The sequence below is a fragment of the Cuculus canorus genome, chromosome 12 (assembly GCF_017976375.1).
Source record: "Cuculus canorus isolate bCucCan1 chromosome 12, bCucCan1.pri, whole genome shotgun sequence".
NCBI classification, from domain to species: Eukaryota; Metazoa; Chordata; class Aves; order Cuculiformes; family Cuculidae; genus Cuculus; species Cuculus canorus.
In genome coordinates this window covers 15132451-15150422 of record NC_071412.1, presented here as the reverse complement: position 1 = coordinate 15150422, position 17972 = coordinate 15132451, and the positions used below count along the sequence as shown (strand labels likewise).

The following is a 17972-nucleotide window of genomic DNA, read 5'->3' as shown; positions in this document are numbered from 1 at the left end:
TTAAATGAGAAAAGCCTGGCTGGTTCAAGGAGCACAAGCCCTTGGCTGTAAAATAGCGCACCAGTTATCATCCCAGCTAGTTCTCCAATCGTCATCAATATGTCTAAGCTATTTACAGCTCTTGTAATTAACTGAGGGCACATACTTGTGAGGAAATTCTTGCCCATTCACATCTTTAATGGGAACACAAGTCAGACCTCCAAAAGGACAAATACAAACCTCAGCTCTGGAGATGGACACCTGGACACACAAAGTGCTGAAGTAACCCAAAGTATCCCGGAATGACCCTGTGTCTCTCTCCAGTGACCTCAGCACACATAAAATTTCATCACTCCACTACTGCCTCCAGTAGTGGAGGATTTTACATCTAGAGCTCCTGCCTCCAAGGACAAGCCAAACTAAATGCTGTTCTAATTATCTGTGCTAGCTATCCACAAGGCCGATTTCTGCTCCCACAGCCAGGAATAGCAGCGAGGAATCCTCAGGCCAATACTCTATTGCTGACTCCCCAAACATTGTTAATTCACAGGCACAGAAGGTGCTAGAGCCCTCCTTGGGGGCTGCTCCATCCAGCAGCTTCCTTCCATCACTCACGTCTGAGGCCTGAGTAGCGTAAAAAAATCTGAAGGCTTCCAACACTTGCATTGATCCATGGAGACACAGAATATACACACAGGTGAAAAGAGCTTGCAAGACACTACCGAAGCGTGATCTGGCTGTTGCATCTCTTGTTCTACTTCTGCAATTTTAGGATGTGTTTTGACCATAGGAGATTACCCTTTAAAGAAAAAGGTGAGTGCTTGAAACAGCAGCAACTCAGAGGCTTATCATGCATGTCTAGAAAGCATGGCCCAGTGCCCCAAGGCTCCAGCAAGGTCAACCCTTGCTTTGATAGACACTCTCCTCCAGGAGTGAACCCTCCTTGTCTCCTCTGTGCTGCACCTGCAGTCATGGGATTGCACATGTCAAATCACAGCAAGCTGAGCCATAAAGTACCATTCCTTCCTAGGCACTTGTACGGCTGTGTTTGATCTGGGACCGAGTGTTTACTGGCCCAGTTCTCTCTCCCAGCTCCTGTCCTCAGAACAGTGACTATTCAGGGCAAGGACTGCCTCTTGCTGTGCTCCGTAAAGAATTCAGCAACCCTGAGAGCCTGGTCTCAGCTGGCTGCTGGGGTGAAATCTCCCACAGTAGGGGCCAAAGAGGCGGTGCTCCAGCAGGTCTGCAGGAGCCTGCAAAGCTGTGGGCTGAGGGCACAGCGACCCCAAAGTCAGAAGGCAACAGCAGCCACCAATTCCCACCTGTAGCTTCTGCTACTGAAAGGACCAACTTGTCTAGAGAACAGCGCGGGTAGCAAAGAGGGCCGGAAAGCCGCATGGATCAATGGCGTTCTCTGGGCAGAGACAAAGCAGGGACAAGAATAAATCCATAAGCAAAAGCAAGTATCATTAGTCTCCTTGAAGTTTCTGCTCTCTCCTCGCTCCTTATTCCGCACAGCCAACAGCACAGCCCCAGCCCTGCTAAACAGTTCCACGCGGCGTGTCGGGAAGCGGTGAGTTTTGTTTGTTGCATGGCTTCCCTAACACACACTGTAATTAAAATGTTGATTACTAAACAGTTTAAATATATGACAGACAATGCAGTTAAAGCCTACAGTTAGGTCAATATGTGATTTAGATTTGCCATTTAAAAACTCTCATTTAAATTTTGCATACATTAATCACTACCATACTTCAATGTTCTGATATCCACCTGACTACACTATTAAAATAAAACTTGCTGCCCCAGGGAAATCCTACTTATTCTTAATTGTTTCGAGGCTTTGATGGGCTTTTAATCTAAGATTAATTTATGCAATTTTAAATAACTCTTCTTATGATTAATAAGCTTGAAAATTAAAAGGAGTCTAAAGCAATTATAATGAGCATTTGGTCATAACCTCATTAGGAGAAGGAGTGAAGGATACAGCTCTGGAATTCTTACAAGACTACAATTTAAGGTTACTTTCAGAGAAGTCAAACATAGTTCTTGAAATTGCAAAGGCAGATTAGCTTAGGTCAGCGTTAGAACCATGGCTATCTAGATTAGCACACTAATGATTTTATCCCTCTGATGATACTCAAGATGGTGAAAAGATGATACAAAATCTATCAAACAAAGATAAATTAATAACACTATTAAGCAGTGAAGACTTGGAGCTATATTTCCTGTTTTTCCTTTTTTTTTTGAAAAGGATTCCTTCTGTGTTTTTTTTTTGTTTGTTTGTTTGCGGATTTTTTTGTGTATTATTTATCTATTTGTAGATTAACTTCTACCAATGCACTTTTACTTCTTATATGATAAATTTAATGGCAAGTGATTTTTGGCTGGTTTAGCAATTTTGTTGAGGCACTAAAATTCTGCTGCGATTTCCAAAGTTTGTCTTCAGATGATGGCAGCCCCCGAGCATGGATGGACCAAGAGAAAGAACACCTTAATTTAATCCTGAAAATCTTAGTCTGAAGAGGAAGTATCCAGATCACACCCAAATTTCCATTTTTAAAGAGTAATACAGACTGTTCCATTACGATTAAAATCCTCTTTCCAAACTTTTTTCCAAAGCTCTGGACATTAGCCATAGCCAAACGGCGCGTTTATAGTCCTAAAAATAGTCCCCAGAGTGCTTATGCACTTGACTGATGTGTCCAGGCTGGCAACTCATCAGCAGACTTTAGGTCAAGAGGGATTTTTTTTCAGGTCAGATTAGCAGGACTCAGTGCAGCTCCTCTAACTTCCGTAGTGCGGACCTGACTCCAAACAACTCAATGCCCTCCAACTGCAGGACCCCAGCGGGTGTGCAGGGGCATGTGTGGACGGGTCTGATTTTTGCGGTTCTTTTTCTGTGGCATATACTAGTCTTAAATTTACTAGAATTTCAGTTCTGGCTGTGGCACAGAGGAGTCTATTTGCCCATCTGCAGATCATTCTTTCCACAGCCATTCTGCTTTTGATATTTGCTGTTAAACCAATAACTGTACTTGGCATCCCTCTTGGTGCTTAGCTAACAAAACGAGCTAAGTACCAGCAAAGTTGGGGTTTTTTTTGTGATGACTCTTAAAAAAAAATAAGGCAACCAAAATATAGTCGGAGCGTGCTTCCACAAGTGCCGCTGAGGTTAAGAAGAGCTGTAGAAGAGGAATAGAGAGAGTGGCCCAAGGCTGATAGAGTATGTCAACATTAGCAAGCTGTCAACAACAGAAGCAGATCTGCAGACTGAAACGGCTGGTGCGATGTTTCAGGGATGGAAGAGGCTTTACTTTTGACCAGCTCTGGTCTGGTCTGCAGACACTGTGCCCATTAGTGGCTGGAGTTCATTAGGCGTTTGCCTGGAGCACATCTTCTGGTTTGGTTTCATTTGAAATCTATTCAACTAATGAGCTTCAAGACTTGTCTCTGATGAGAATCAAAGAAAGAGTGGTAAGTTTGGAAAGAGCAATAATTTTGGAAAGAGCAGGAGATTCACACCAAAAGGGCACACCTGACCTGAACTCTAATGTTAATGTAGATCTTCAGATCACGCCTCACCGTAAGCACACGACTGGTTTTGTTGACACCAAAGAAAGACAGTCAGACATTAAAAACTGATGCAGTGTTTCCTTCAAATGGGGTCTAAGTGTTCCCCTGGACTGGGGAAGAAGGGTGAAAAAAGTGTTGTTCTCTCCAAGTGTTGAGAAACCGGTTTCTGACAGGAACTGGTTACTGACAGGAGGGGAAAAAAAATCACTAAGCTAGAATAAACTGGAACAATTTTGTTTTTCACCCAAACCTGAGAGCAGAAAATGCTGTGTGCATACAAAAATAAACGCAATGATAAAATCAAAACCCCCAGAAAATGATGTGGCTGGGAGCAAAAAGGGAGAATGAAACAGCCCACAATTTGTTAGTGTTTCCGTGATGAAGTTTCTGCAGATGAGCAAGTTGTTTTTAAAAGTACTCTATACAATCATATTGCATTACGCTGTCTTCAGCTACCGCAAAACAACATCTCTGTGTTGGCCAGGTTTAGTAAAGAGACTAAACAAAGCAAGTATTAAATGATCCAAGCATGAACATCCTGTCAAACCACTGTGTTTTGGAGCAGGAAAAGCACAGGTATGAAACGACGGCCGAACAAACGTGCAGAGCCCTGCTGAAAGCACAGAGAAGAAGGCAAAATATATCACCACTAGTTGGCTTGGGGGAAAAAAAATTCCTTTGAACCTCTCACAAGGTCACTGAACAAACGACCAAGGCCATGAAAACCGTTTCCATTCTCAGACCTGTATTTTAATGCCATCGTTTGCCTTTCCCTGGTGGAAACCCCGTCTCTCTCCAGCCATGTGGGCAGACGCCGGCAAAACCGTCCCGATTTACACCAGCTGAGCGTTTACCCCAGCATCTCCCATTAAATCCGAACAGGCAGATGCACATTTATGGGACAATGAACTTTTCCATGGCTGCGGCTTGTCGTGCTTTGCTATTACGGCCTTAATAAACCTGCACATTCCCGAGCTGCGGCAGCTGCCTTGGGTGGGAGCGCCAGCAGTCGGCTCCGGAGAAGAGGCCGCAGCTTCAAAAAGAAGAAAAAAAAAAAATCATGTTTAATTTAAAAATTAGAAACTGGAGCAGGCTGTGAGCACAGAGGTTGATTGAAACAAAATTTAAATTCCTGTCAAGCCCATTTAAACACAGGGGCCCTTCATAGACAATTAGCTGCTCCCTGTGAACGCGGAATAAACGCGGGTCTGGTCACTGTTAGAAGAGAGCAGACCCACTGTGAGGAGCCGGAAAAAAATTAACTAAAATCAGGGCTGTATGAAATATTTAGCCTCCCAGTTTATCACAGGGGTTTGGAAGTGTAAACAAGACAAAAATCGATTCCTCGGTGCCCTCCAATCAATCCCCCAAAATGGTTAGGGCATCTGTTTCTGCTAAATTTTGTTTACTCTGGCAGATTTGCCTTAATTGCAGTTGTTTATCTCCCATTGTCCCCGGGGCCCTAATCTCCCGATTACTAATACTTAACACTCATTTCACATCTAAAGCTACTTCTAATCCTCAACAGGTTTCTGGGGCTCTTAAAATTATTGAAACGGGGGAGAGGGGAGATGCAACCTCTTTGTGAGAGGCACATTTTCTTATCTACTACCAGCTGGGTCCAATCATCACCAGGGATGGCTGCAACAAAGGTGCTAAAAGGCTCTTTCACAGGCACTGCTGCTCCGCTGGGGATTCAGCGGATAAAAAAGAGCTTTGATGGAAAAAAAAAAAAACCCTGAACAAGAGGGCTATGACAGTCCAGCCAAATAAAGTTACTGTCATAATCAAATGCTGTCAATCACAATGAAAATCCAATTAAAAATCTTTCAGAGCGGCCCTCTTCAGTAGAAAAATGTCCCCTATTTATATGCGTTTTTGTCAACTGCACAAATTAGAAAGTAGTATTAATTGATTTTTTACTACTTTAGGCCCTGATCCTCCAGCTGAATTTCTGCAGATGCAAGAATCAAGCGGCACAAATCTGATTAAGGGATTTGAGGCATAATGCACACAGGTCACTAAGAAGGCATATCTCTATCTCCTGCTTTATACCATGCTTATTCATAGGCAATTATTACCCTTGTTTAATACTGCGGTGCTAATCAGAACACAGACCCACAAGTAGCTGGTACTACACAAGTGCCAGCAATTTAAATCCATGCAGTGCGTTCGAATCAATTTACAATTCCAGTTTTTATTACACAAATAAATTTTGTGCATAGATTTCAGCAGTCACCTGTTAGAGTGGATTCCTTGGTGAATTGGGAATGAACAGGGAGGACAATATTCTGGGAATTAAAGATATGGCCCTTATTTTGGAACTGTTAAAAAAAACACCACCAAAAATTCTGTTACAATAAATACGTAGGGCAGAGCTGACATAAAAATATCAACCAGAACAACACATAACTTCTCAGTGCATCGTAATTGAAAGATTTGCAATTCTGCGATCAAAATAAGCGAGATGTAAATATTTGTCTCTGCGTCTGGACAACTACAGAACAACCAGAAGTGCCAAATGAAACATTTGCTCAAATTAAACTGCAAAGCCCAGGAGACTCAAGTAACCAAAAATATTAACTCTATCCCTCTAAGCTGTTGCCGATTTGTTTTTGTCCAATTTCCTTAGATTTTCGATACTTCTTTGGGCCAACTCAAGTCATCTCTTTTCACATTTCACCGCAAAGTGCTAGTATATTGTGCAGCTTCAGGGCACGTTAGAAAGTCAGATGTTCCAACCCAAACCATTCTATGATTCTATGTTCACATTTACAGCACAGAAGTCAGTGGTTGCATGAGCAACGGGACTGCAGGAGACAGTGAATAAATACGATACCTTTAACACTCACAAGTTAACCTTGTCGCAATCTCAGTCTTCTGTAATTGCAGAATTTAGTGACACTGATATAAAGTGTTTCTCCATTTTGATAGCTGATTTCTCAAGTGGCAAAGAAAAGCAAATCATACAGAGTGAAAGGAGGGAGGGGAAAAGATCCATAGCCCACCTTTCCCCATTTCAGTTGAGCAGGGAAGAAACGGAGCAATGTAGTCACGTGAATGAATACAGACTTCTATTGCTCCAACTTTTGAGCTATGGTGACCAAACAAGATGATGAACACAAGAACATCCTAAACCCTTGTGTGAAATCCGAGCATCAACGAAGTCAGTATAATTTTTGACACTGCCTCCCAATGTATCTGGGATTTGATCCAGAACTACTTGCCCACTGTACTTCTGAACTGACAGGTTGCAGATACACTTCAATATTTATTGTATTTACAACAGCTAAAATACTTGGCTCTATACTTTTTTCCTTGGGAAATCAGGAAGGAGCCCTTTCCTACACATCTGGTACACATTTTGGTGTCTGTCAGAATTCCTGCTTGTCATGGGGTGAATAACTCAGATCATTGTGACAGAAGAGTCTAAACGTTTGCAAACAAAGCTATCCATCACAGGTGCACACACGGACAATTTTATGCTGGACAAATCATCACTGATAGGAAAACTTGCACTGGTGCAGGGAAAAAGCAAATAATGCATGTAAGTAGCCAAAGAGAGAAAATTCTTGGCTCACTGTGATCCAGCAGCATAAACATTTAGGTAAGTCCAGTTAGAGAACACTGATCTATAAAGCTATCCTCACAAGATTTGCGTAACGTATTTATGAAAAGCAAAGTGCAGACAGTCCTCTAGTCCTTCTCAAAAGTTAACATCATCAAAAAAGCCAACCTGCACAGCAATCTCAGCTACTCAGTCAATGATGCCACTGCTACAAGCTAAATTAGCTACTAGGGGAAATCCCTTTTATTGACAAACCTGAGTGGTAGTATTTTATTGGCTTTATTCTGAAGGTTTATATGAAAATCCAGGTAGGTTTATGCTTATCCTCCACTTGTTGGTTTAAATCATAAAAGTATTTCCTAGGAGCTACAAACAACGGTTTAACACACGAGCTGCAAACAAGTTCAGCTCTACCTGGTAAGAAGTGCTGCTGTACAGACCCACCATAGAATATAGCTACTTAAAATATAGCTACTTAAAAGCTTCACATTTTTCATTTCCTATATTTGTTGGGAGACGGGGGAACAGCCAGCTAGAATCCATTTTTGAGAATCTGTAATATCTTGACACATATCCTATCACATTTCAATACACAAAAACTATCCATCTGAAAAAATAACCATCGTAGCTAACAAGATCAGAGCGCCCCGTCTAAATGGCATTCCTGAAAAGGAAAGAGGGATTGCTGAATGCATAGGAATGGGAAATTTCAAAATTACACTAGTAACTAAAATAAAAAAAAACCTAAGAACATGTTCTTTACCAGAAGGTATGGAAGATGTACAATTTGCCATACAATCTTCTAAATTAATGAAACACCGACAAAAAAGCACCAGTAATTTAAATTTAAAATAGAGAAAAACTAGAAGTTGTATTTCAAAGCTGGAGACCTGAAGAAAAATTAGAAGATATGGGCAGAAGTAATCAAGCACAGAAGGTGACTGTATCCTTGGGTAAAATCACTGCCTTTCCCTGCCCAGTACCTTCCTTGAGAAATCCAAGCAGCATCTTAAAGACTGTACTTCTATGCATCCATGGGAAAGCATAATGGAATAACAGCTACATGCCTGACTTTTGGTATTTCAAATACAACTTCTTTAAGTAAATCGCTTTTGTTTCGATAGCCTTACGCAGCACGGTAGAGTTCAACGCTGTACTAACGCAAATCTCAACAAACGACCGCAACAATTCTGCTGCCTTTCTGAAAAGCACATACAATCTGCAAAATAAAAGGCCAAGCTTCCAGCTAAAGAAGAGATTTTAAACAATTACCGAAGCAGGATAGTGATATCATAAAGGCAATTTCTGCGCTAGCTTGTTTTTTGAAACTCTCTTTGCCTCTGAACAGCTAGAACAGATAATAACTATTAGTAAATCAAACTCCTGCAATATCCAGCTGTGTCTCACACATTTACATACAGATAGAATGGGTATATGTTTTTAATATGTATGCGATACGTACTTTTACCACAGCTGAAGTGCATGCTACAAAGGAGGAGGAGAATGGGAATGGAATCAGCATGAGATAATAAAGTGGCCTAGATAAAGTATTAGCCAGCGATTGATCTCAAACAGGGGATGTTGCTTCTCTCTGACCTGATTACTTACTATGCATAGATTCCATTAAATAGAGCTTAGAATGGAAAGCTTCTGAAAAATACCGTAAATACAGTCAAATCTACAGCTTCCTGAGCCAAACCAGCCCACGGACGCCTCCCCATACACGCGGCACAAGTGGGAGTTTAAACCTTATCCGTGCTGTCACATCACACTTGCTAAATGCACAACTATGTCTGCATTTTCCTGGGAGCCAGGCTTGTGATGCCAAACTCCACATTTTAAATGGAAACAGGAAGTTCATGCGAGGAAAAAGTAAAATTTATCTTTATAGAGAAGATTTGCTAGGAATTTCCTTTTTCCTTGTTAGAAGGGGAGAGAAGAGGGACAGAGGAATATGCTAAGATGTTGTGCAGTCTTCCCTGGTGCTGAAATAGGAGTACGTTCAATTTAATTGACTGTATGCCTTTCTCTTCTTGAGACGGAACAAACTAGAGACAAAAGAGCAGACACTGTAAGCACAAGGCTCAGAATAACCACCAGTAAAGCGTACAGATTGTTCCTTTCCTTGGAAGGACAATTTTCCTATTACTTGGTAAAATTACTCCTTTTATTCCTGTGGAAAAAAAAGTCTGTTAATTTGAAATATTTGAAACAATTACATTGTTGATTATGTATACACAGAGAAATTGATGTTATATCTGGTTTTGTGGATGGGTGTACGAAATAAAGGGCACAGTCACCAAGGGTCAATACAGGAACCTGATTTATGCCAGCTATTAAGAGAAATTTAGTGTTCGCTTGCACAGGAATATCTATGGTAGCAGAAAGCCTGACTTTATAGAGGAATTTCATACAGCCTTGGCTTTGGCCCTATTTTCTGACAAAATGCGCATAGTGACTTTTATAAATAAAGGGCTTCCTAACATGATAGACGGGGGAAAATCCATCCCTGTAGTAACCCCGTGACTTCACCAGAGTTGCCAATCTGGCACTCCAGGTATTGTTACTCAGCTCTTAAAAATGCATTTAACAATTCGCCGATTATCAGGAGAGTAGAAAAAGATTGATGTTATGCTCCCTTCATTTTGCTTTCAGTCTTTAATTATACTGAATTGGTTACAAAATAGCGACTTCCAGTCCTGTTCATGTCCATAGGGGAGGAAGCCTGCACTCCACTGTTCTGTCTGAAGCTAACGATGATTACGTGTTACACCTTCCATCCTTGCTGGTACATTTCTTCTAAATAAAAAAAATCCCAAACCCCAGTGAAAGAGATGAAATCCTGTTTTTATTTAAAGCAGCATTAAACTGACCTTGACAAGTCCAGGGTTTCACTGATAGTACCTGCTTCACTCTGCCCACTCAGATAGTTAGCTGGCAGATATCCATCAGAATTACAACAGAGCTTTCAGAAACAAATGATGTGGAATTAGAAAGGACGTTGTGGTTAGCAATTCTAGAATCTTGAGGATATTCAGCAGCTTTTGTTCTGGCCCTATTTTTCAACAAAGCATGGAAATTTGTACACCCATTGGTGTCTACAGAGATGCTTGGACTCAAGGATCCTCGGGGGTCCCTTCCAACTCAGGACATTCTATGATTCTGCAATATTATTTATCTGTGAGATTTATAAATATGAGTTTTATAAATAAAGATCTCCTTGAGAAGACTGGGCAAGCACACCACCGCAAAGGGCTTGACTGGAGAGCACCTTCTGAGCGAAGAGTCTGGCACAGGAGAGTGCTGGGGTCTCTGAGCCCATCAGGCTCGAGGAGGGAATTCAGGGCAGCTCAGGAGGGTCAGCCACCCTACCAGCAAGGACTGGGTCACTTCTTCATTTCAGCAGCAGTTTGCTTCATGCTTTAGCACTTGTTGTTGCAAGTTCATTTATAATTGAGCAGAAAGTAGCATAAGGGGAAGAATGCATTAAACAAAAGATTTTGTTTAAAAAGTAGGAAGGCTTTTTTTTTTTTTTCCTTTTCTTTTTTTTTTTTTTTCCTGAGCTGCTATAATTTTAAAATTATTTTACAAAATACCTCCTTAAAAGGGGAGCAGCACACTCCAGGGCATGTAGTTGTAAAGATAAATCTGTGCACTTCCCTGGTACTGCAGGCACTCACCCTTTGGCCTCATTTTTATGACTCTACACCCTGGAGTGGTGTTATTGCTTACAAACATACATATATACTTATGGGGGTATGTGTGATCTGCAGATGTTTTATTTATAAGTGGCAGGCCTATTGCATCACTGAAACATGCATTTACAAATAGATATAGGTTTTATGAAACCCTATTCCGTTGTTTTAATAGCTAAGCTATCCAGCCATGGCATAATAGTGCAGAAGGTAAATGTGTCTACATCTCTAGAACCTGTTCCAAGTTTTCTCAGATGTGACTAACTGCAAGAATTTCCCAACCATCAAAAGTTAATAAAAAAGACAAAATAAGGTGGTGTAAGCCTTTCATACGAGACACAGAACGTCACAAAGTGGAGGGGCTCTGACAAACTTTAAGACCTCATTTTACCAAGGTATTTAAGCAGGTGCCTAACTTCAAATGTGGATCTATTGAAGTTAATATCCTTAAAATTAGATTCACAGTTAAATACTTTACTAACCAGGATCTAAATTGAGACTAGTCTAGAGTGTGAGATATCTGCCCCAGGGCATCTTCAGAGATTAGCCTTTAACTAGAGAATAGCTGCAATAGAAACACTTGTTTATTCCACTTGCAGTTCGCAGCATGTAAGCAAGGAATGAGAAGATGAAAACGGGTCCTTATCTTGTTAAAATCTGTTCAAAGGATTCCTAGATATTTAATGCACAGAAAATAAACGATCATAGTTCTACATAAACCTCCAAGTCACAGGTAGCATAGCATGTAAAGTAGTCAAATGTTTTAACGTCAGAAATATTTAATATGAAGCAGAGGAGACTACAACTCTTACCTATAACATATATTACTGTAAATAGTTGTAGTAATTGTTTGGTACAGTATTTTTCTAGCTTCTTAAAATCAGTCAAACCAGCACTCTGCACTAAATGCACAGCCACAAGGGACCAGCTTGAGAGCAGGCACCCTGTTATGGCCCTGCTGAAAAAAGGGCAATCACAAGCCAAAGAAGTGGCCTCTGAACTCAGATTCCAGCACTGAGAGCCCTTCTACGGGCAGATCAAGGCTACATATTAACTCAACCTTCTGCAGCCAATCTGATTTCATTTTACATGAATATAAGTGAAACCAGTATCTCCTGCATTTCATTAAAAATGCAATATTTTGACCATATCCTCTGTTTTCAGTCTTCAGATTCTGAAAGGTTAACACCGGCAAACGACGACAACGAGTGACCTACATTGAGCTGCAATCCCAGGGCATACAAACTGAAAAAAACATGTATTAAGCATCAAAATAGTTTTGATTGAAACTTGATACTGGCTGTGAAAGTTCTGTATTAACTTCCCAAATCACAGGTGAAGTCAACAATGAAAGTAACAGCAAAAGACCAATTAAGTTCAGTGGGAACACAATTTCATCTTTGGTTTGTGTGCTGTCTGCACGTACACAATTGCTGCACAAGCCAGAAAGAGTTCAGATTTACATTTGTACATATTGAAAACTGCAGAATAAAATGGATACACTTCTATATACACGAATAAAAAATATTCGCAGACAAATACATACTGAAGGCCTTTGAAGTTTCACTTACCATTAAATCTTCAGGTGCTGGTCTCTCCTTTGGTTGCTTTTTCATGCTATATGTCATAAAACAAAATGTTCATATATAAACAACTGCTCATTTATTATACTCACTTAAATATTGAAGATATCCACTTTCAGCACAGAGAGAAGAATTTCAGTGCATTAACTTTACTGCGTACCAATGGAAGACAGGGTTCCGAACAGTGGCCAAAATGTTAATGGATTTCGTCCTTCCCTCCTGTCACTCCCTTGTGGGATGTAGTGATTTACACGGTTCGTAACCACGAAAGTGTGCAAATATAGAGATCACTGAAAACCAGTCAGCTCAGAAAGCACAGTAAGTTGATTCTCATTTTGCTGGGGATTATTACATAGCTCAACACAAAGTATGATATGAACAGGTGGGAAATTTAACTCCAACACAAAACAGCTTCAGGAGAACGCGCAATACCCTGGGGTTTCTACTTTCATTTTTTCCCATTTATTTCCATTACACTGCAGGGTGATAGTTCATTACACAGCATTAACCTGTTTATAAGATCATGTTTCTCATCCAAATAGTCCTAGTTTTCCATGCAACAGGTGCAATTAGCCATTGAGGGCTGTGCTTAGCTGCATGAAGGAACACAATAACGTGGCACAGAGGTGACCGTCAGGAGCTGCCTACTGTCTAATTGGATTACATCCAAACAGCAAGTGTTTATGGCGTAATTGGCATAAAGTCATAAAGTCCGATACGCTGTTCACTTGACATCTCTAATACTTATTAGGAATTGTTTGCTTAAATAGTGTATTGGTGCTTCTTATTTGCTTTTTTAAAACATGAAGGCCTCCCACTAACAGGTACAGCCAATAAACACTATATCTAAAATATTAAATGATCTGTGCTGTAAATCAGAGGTATTAACGACACCATTTACCTTCCCTACAAATAACTACCAGCACCTCAAATACTGCAGGCATTTGCAAGTAATGCAAGCTGTCTGATGAGTAGGTTGGGAGCAGTTCTAATCTGACAGTCCAAAGTAGCTGCGTCCCCAGGGAACGCAGGGCTATTAGCCACCATCAGTTATGCTTCGCTTTGACATCTGTGGAAATTTTAACACAGGTCATCCCTCCCTCTGCCTCAATGAGAATTTTTTTTTAAGGAGTCTGTCATCAATTTTTGGCAGGGATGAAAAGCACAGACCTCCACGCACATCGCTTGTGTTGCAGAACCCTCCAAATAGCGTTGGTCTTTGTAAACTGAAACTATTGAAAACGGAGGCCTATGTTACACAAACTTTAATTATTTAGGTACTTTAATTAACCGATAACCAGGCTGCTTTTTGTGCCTGTGTCATTTGTTACACACTATGTCAGTCCTGAGAGGCACTTTCTCCTACGTTATGTATTCAAAAATCCAGTTTTATAGGTAACTTTCGCAGCAGTGACACACAGCAGAGAACCTGGAAGCGCTGCAAAGCCTGACCTGCAGATCTGCGTGGGGCTGAGGGCTTCAAGTGCCTTGTTTTTGCCAAGGACACATCCCTGAAGCAGGATCCTGTCTCGGCCATGTGGCTGCAGCTTGCAGTGGCACACACTGAGATGGCTCCATCTGATTTAGCACAGCTGAGCATCCAGCCCTGGAAGTGCTTCTCCATCAAACCCGTCGTATTTATACAGAATTCAAGCTCATTTCCTCTGCCATACCTAATGTCTGCCCCTTTTTTTTCTGTTTTTCAGAAGTGGAGAGGGGATGCGACAGTTAAGAAAAAGATTTTTCCGTTTACTTTGTTTCTCTACGATAGCTTGCCCTCAAGATTTTTATTCTCTATTCACTCAAGAAGTGTGTTATTTACCCTACAAATTCCTTCTCTCCCAGATTCTCCTTTAATTTAAAAGGTTTTCAATTAACTATTTAGTTTTAAAGAAAAAAAAAATATACCCAGTGGTGTGTTTTAAAATACGACTCTCAGTAAAAACTGCTTACTGAAAAGCCAATGAATTAATCAAGGCTGCTTGCCTTTCTCAATATTGCGGTGATTTTGTAAGTAATATTTTAAAAAGCCCTGAATAATGATATGACACACACGAGTTTTTGTGGCCTCTTTACCCACTGGATGAATTCTTAACAGTCTCAGAGCGCGAGGCTGCACCCACATCCAGGGCATGTTTATTAAAACAGGAAAAACCCTTGTAAGTACTTTTACGACCCTTTGTGTAAATAACGTTTACATAATTTAAACAGTTTGCTTAGCTTTGCTGCCCCATCTGCCCAAGGCCCCCAAGTCCCTCTCCTCTCAGAAAGGATGCAAGGAAAGCCATAAGGTCTCGCCGAGCTGCCGAGTTAATGGCATGTATCATTTACATTGAGGGCATGGCATGTTTGCAAACTGAGCTTACCATTGAGTGATGAAGTGTACAAATGGCTCAGAGAACTCCCCGGCTGGAAGGACGGGCGATTCCTGGGATTGGATTGAAACAAGAAGCAGAGTCAGAAGGAGAGAAGATCATTTTTTTAAAAAGAAGAGTAATATAACAGCCACAAAAAAAAAAAACCAACAAACCAAAACCGGGATATGACAAAGCCCCCCGTTCAGACAGAGAATTTGAAGGAGAAAGGTACTAATTCTTCCGAGAACGTGTTATAAAACAGTGAATTTCAACTAATGAGTATTACACAATGGGTAAAAACATGTGGAAAGACACTGAGGGGAGGTGAAAAAAGGACAATGATAGCCACAGGGTAAAAAGGAAGGTAGGGAAAGTGTAAATGAGAAATTAATGATTATTTAAGTAACACACAAATGGTCTTGTAATTAACAAAGAGCTGTGAAATTATTCTTGTGTTGACCTTTGTTTCTTTCACTGCATTTGCTATTTATTTACACTCATGTTTATTTACACTTATTCATTTTAGAGGCTGTCCTCATATGTTGTCTGTTCTAGATTTAAAAGGCGAAAGAATTTTTAAGAAGGGGAAAAAAAGCAGGATTTACCAGCCTAGTGGTAGGAAAAAACCACCCAGTATTTATGAAAGACAAAAAAAAATAAATTAAGAGCACAAGAGAAAAAACAAAACAAAACAAAACCAGGGAACAAACAACATCACCATTTGCAAAGAAGGGCTTTACAAATTTAGGAGTTTTTCCAAGAATGACAGAGAGCTCCACTGTGTTTATAGTGTAACAGCTCAGGATGTAATGAAATTACACTGCAGAGTACTTTAACAGTGTCATCTCATTAGACCTACAGTTGGAACAAGAGAGCCACATAAAACAGGCAGCTGCAAATGACTCCATTCTCATCTATTCTCATTTGCTATTAAAAATACCTTTCGGCGGCTTTTTTCCTCCCTGACATCACTACACAAAGTACCCTGCAAAGTATGATACATGCACCTATTTAAATTAACAAAGGAATGACTTATTTTAATCTCACTGTGCTTTGGAGTGCTTTGGCCATTTGGATGAGCAATATATCATTACATACAACCTTCCAGCGCTGCAGGCAAGAAACTCAGAGCGTGCAGCATTTGGTGGGAGCCAAACAATTTCTCTAGCACACAACTGTGTCAAATGCATGCATGTATTCATTATTGAGAATGCGAGGAAATAGCTTTGATGTAGTGGAAAAAAGAAGATGATAAAAGCACCTCTGCAATGTGTGTGCCATTATCAATGGTGGCAGATAGACACAACTGCAGAGCGTCCTATGTGATTAGTAAATATACATATAATTGCTGTGGCCAATTATCAGAAAAATGAGATCGGTAATTACAAGAGAGAAAATTAACTAGAACTCTTATTAAGGCTTTGTTTCCAATTCAAACAATTGGAAACTGCTGGAAAATACAATTAAATCAAAAGTAACTGAAGAGTAAAAGGAGAAGCCAAAATTGCTTTACAATTTTCAAAGACCTCTATTAAACGCAAGGAGTGTTTGATAGAACATGCCCAAATTCTCTTTGAACTTGGACCGGGTGAGGGACAGGTTATTGTTTCTAAACTTATAAATGACATCAATATAGGAAGGTTTCCACTGGAGAGTGGATGAAACACAAGGAAATAAGCACTGCAATTAAATTTTCTCCACTTCAAAGAACTGTGCCTGAAAATTATTCATATTAATACAGAAAATGCAGAGCAAAATGTCAGGCTTGCTGACACAGCGCGGAGCCCAGCATGTTTGGCCTCTCCTCATCCTTTTCTCCTCTCCAGCAGAGCCTTCCTGCACTTGCACCCAAAGTGGCAAACGCTGCTTTCCCAGGTGGGATGGACTCAAAGCAGCGCAGGTATGGAATGCTCTGGGCAGGCAGCACAGATCAGTTTGGAAATGACAGGGCAAAGTTATTGGAGCTCATTCCCTGGGGAACTGGCTCTGCCCAGCAATCCTCTCCTGCTGTTGAAGTACGATGCAAGCGAGGAGCTTGTTACAATCGCCCCTCTAATGGGGCTGCCAGCTCCGAGCGCTCCACGCTGGGGAACAGGACAGGCATACGGCATTTCACACTAATTTGCTAGGTGATAATTTCTGCAATCACAAAGAGATGCTGGAGCCATAATAGAGTGGAACTTCATTATGAGAGCTGATGAACGGCTCTGAAGCCACCAGCATTACTCTTTCGCTATCCCAAGCTAAGCTGGCATCAGGTCCAAAGAACCTGCTCCAACATCAGTGTCAACACCTTGACCACACAGCTCCTGCACCGCAGCATTGCCAGGAGACAAGGTGCTCCTGCCTAAGCATGCAAGAAAATGCCACGTGAATGAAAGTAAATGTAAATTATATTTTTTGCAATATTTTTTCTGTACAATGCAGAGATTTCAACCCCACCCAGGCTTGCTCTCTTCTGCTGCAGACCTGGTGGTCATGGTCACGCCTTGGTTGGTTTGCTCTCAGCAGCTCAGAAGGAGATGAGGTGCGTGGAGATGAATACCAACTGGAATTCAGCATGAAAATTAGAGCCTTAACTGAGTCTTTCAAAGGATTTTAGACTGGGCACCCACAAATTTATTGGCTATGTGCCTGACAAACTTCAAGCCTTCTGGGACAGCACATCAGTCTCAAAAAAAATACTGGCTGGGAAATGCATTTGAGGGCAAAGAAATCTGTGCAGATAAAAACTTCAATTTCACTCCTGTACATATGAACAATTGTTACTTTACAGCACAGGTAAGAGAGGGGAGAAGGAGGTGGGTTTTGGCTTTAGCTGAACCAGGGAAGGACCAACCTTCAACTGCTTCCAAAGGTGAACACCGAAAACCAGCCTCAAATGCTGCCTTTTACCCCAGTTAGAAAGGCGAAAAAAAAATCAGGATATATATCCAGAGAAACCAATGATTGAAATATTTCATTTTTTAATGTTCTGTGCAAGACCATCTGAGTAGCAGAGAGATGAGAGGATTTTTTTAGCTGGAGCCTTTTCTAACGACAGAAAGCGTTGCTATTGCTGCCTCTGTAACTTGAGCAATCATGATGTTGTCATATAAAAAACATAAGTCTCCCAAACCACACACAAACATACGGCCTATGTTATATCCTGAAGTTCCCCAGACTTTGGGTGAGACTCTACACTGTGTGATGCAATATGGTCCCATTTGATGTA

At 40.9% G+C, this 17972-nt stretch overlaps 1 protein-coding gene across 4 annotated transcripts in view; it reads right to left on the bottom strand.

Annotated features, from left to right (window-relative positions):
• Positions 1-17972, bottom strand: part of MAP2K5 (mitogen-activated protein kinase kinase 5) — a 138751-nt gene that overhangs the window by 13178 nt on the left and 107601 nt on the right. For all 4 annotated transcript variants that reach the window (XM_054077134.1, XM_054077135.1, XM_054077136.1 and 1 more), the window contains 2 exons: positions 14768-14829; positions 12390-12435 (listed from right to left, as the gene is read on the bottom strand). In XM_054077134.1, coding sequence (XP_053933109.1) covers positions 12390-12435; positions 14768-14829 — 108 coding nt within the window. The remainder of the gene's footprint in view (positions 1-12389; positions 12436-14767; positions 14830-17972) is intronic.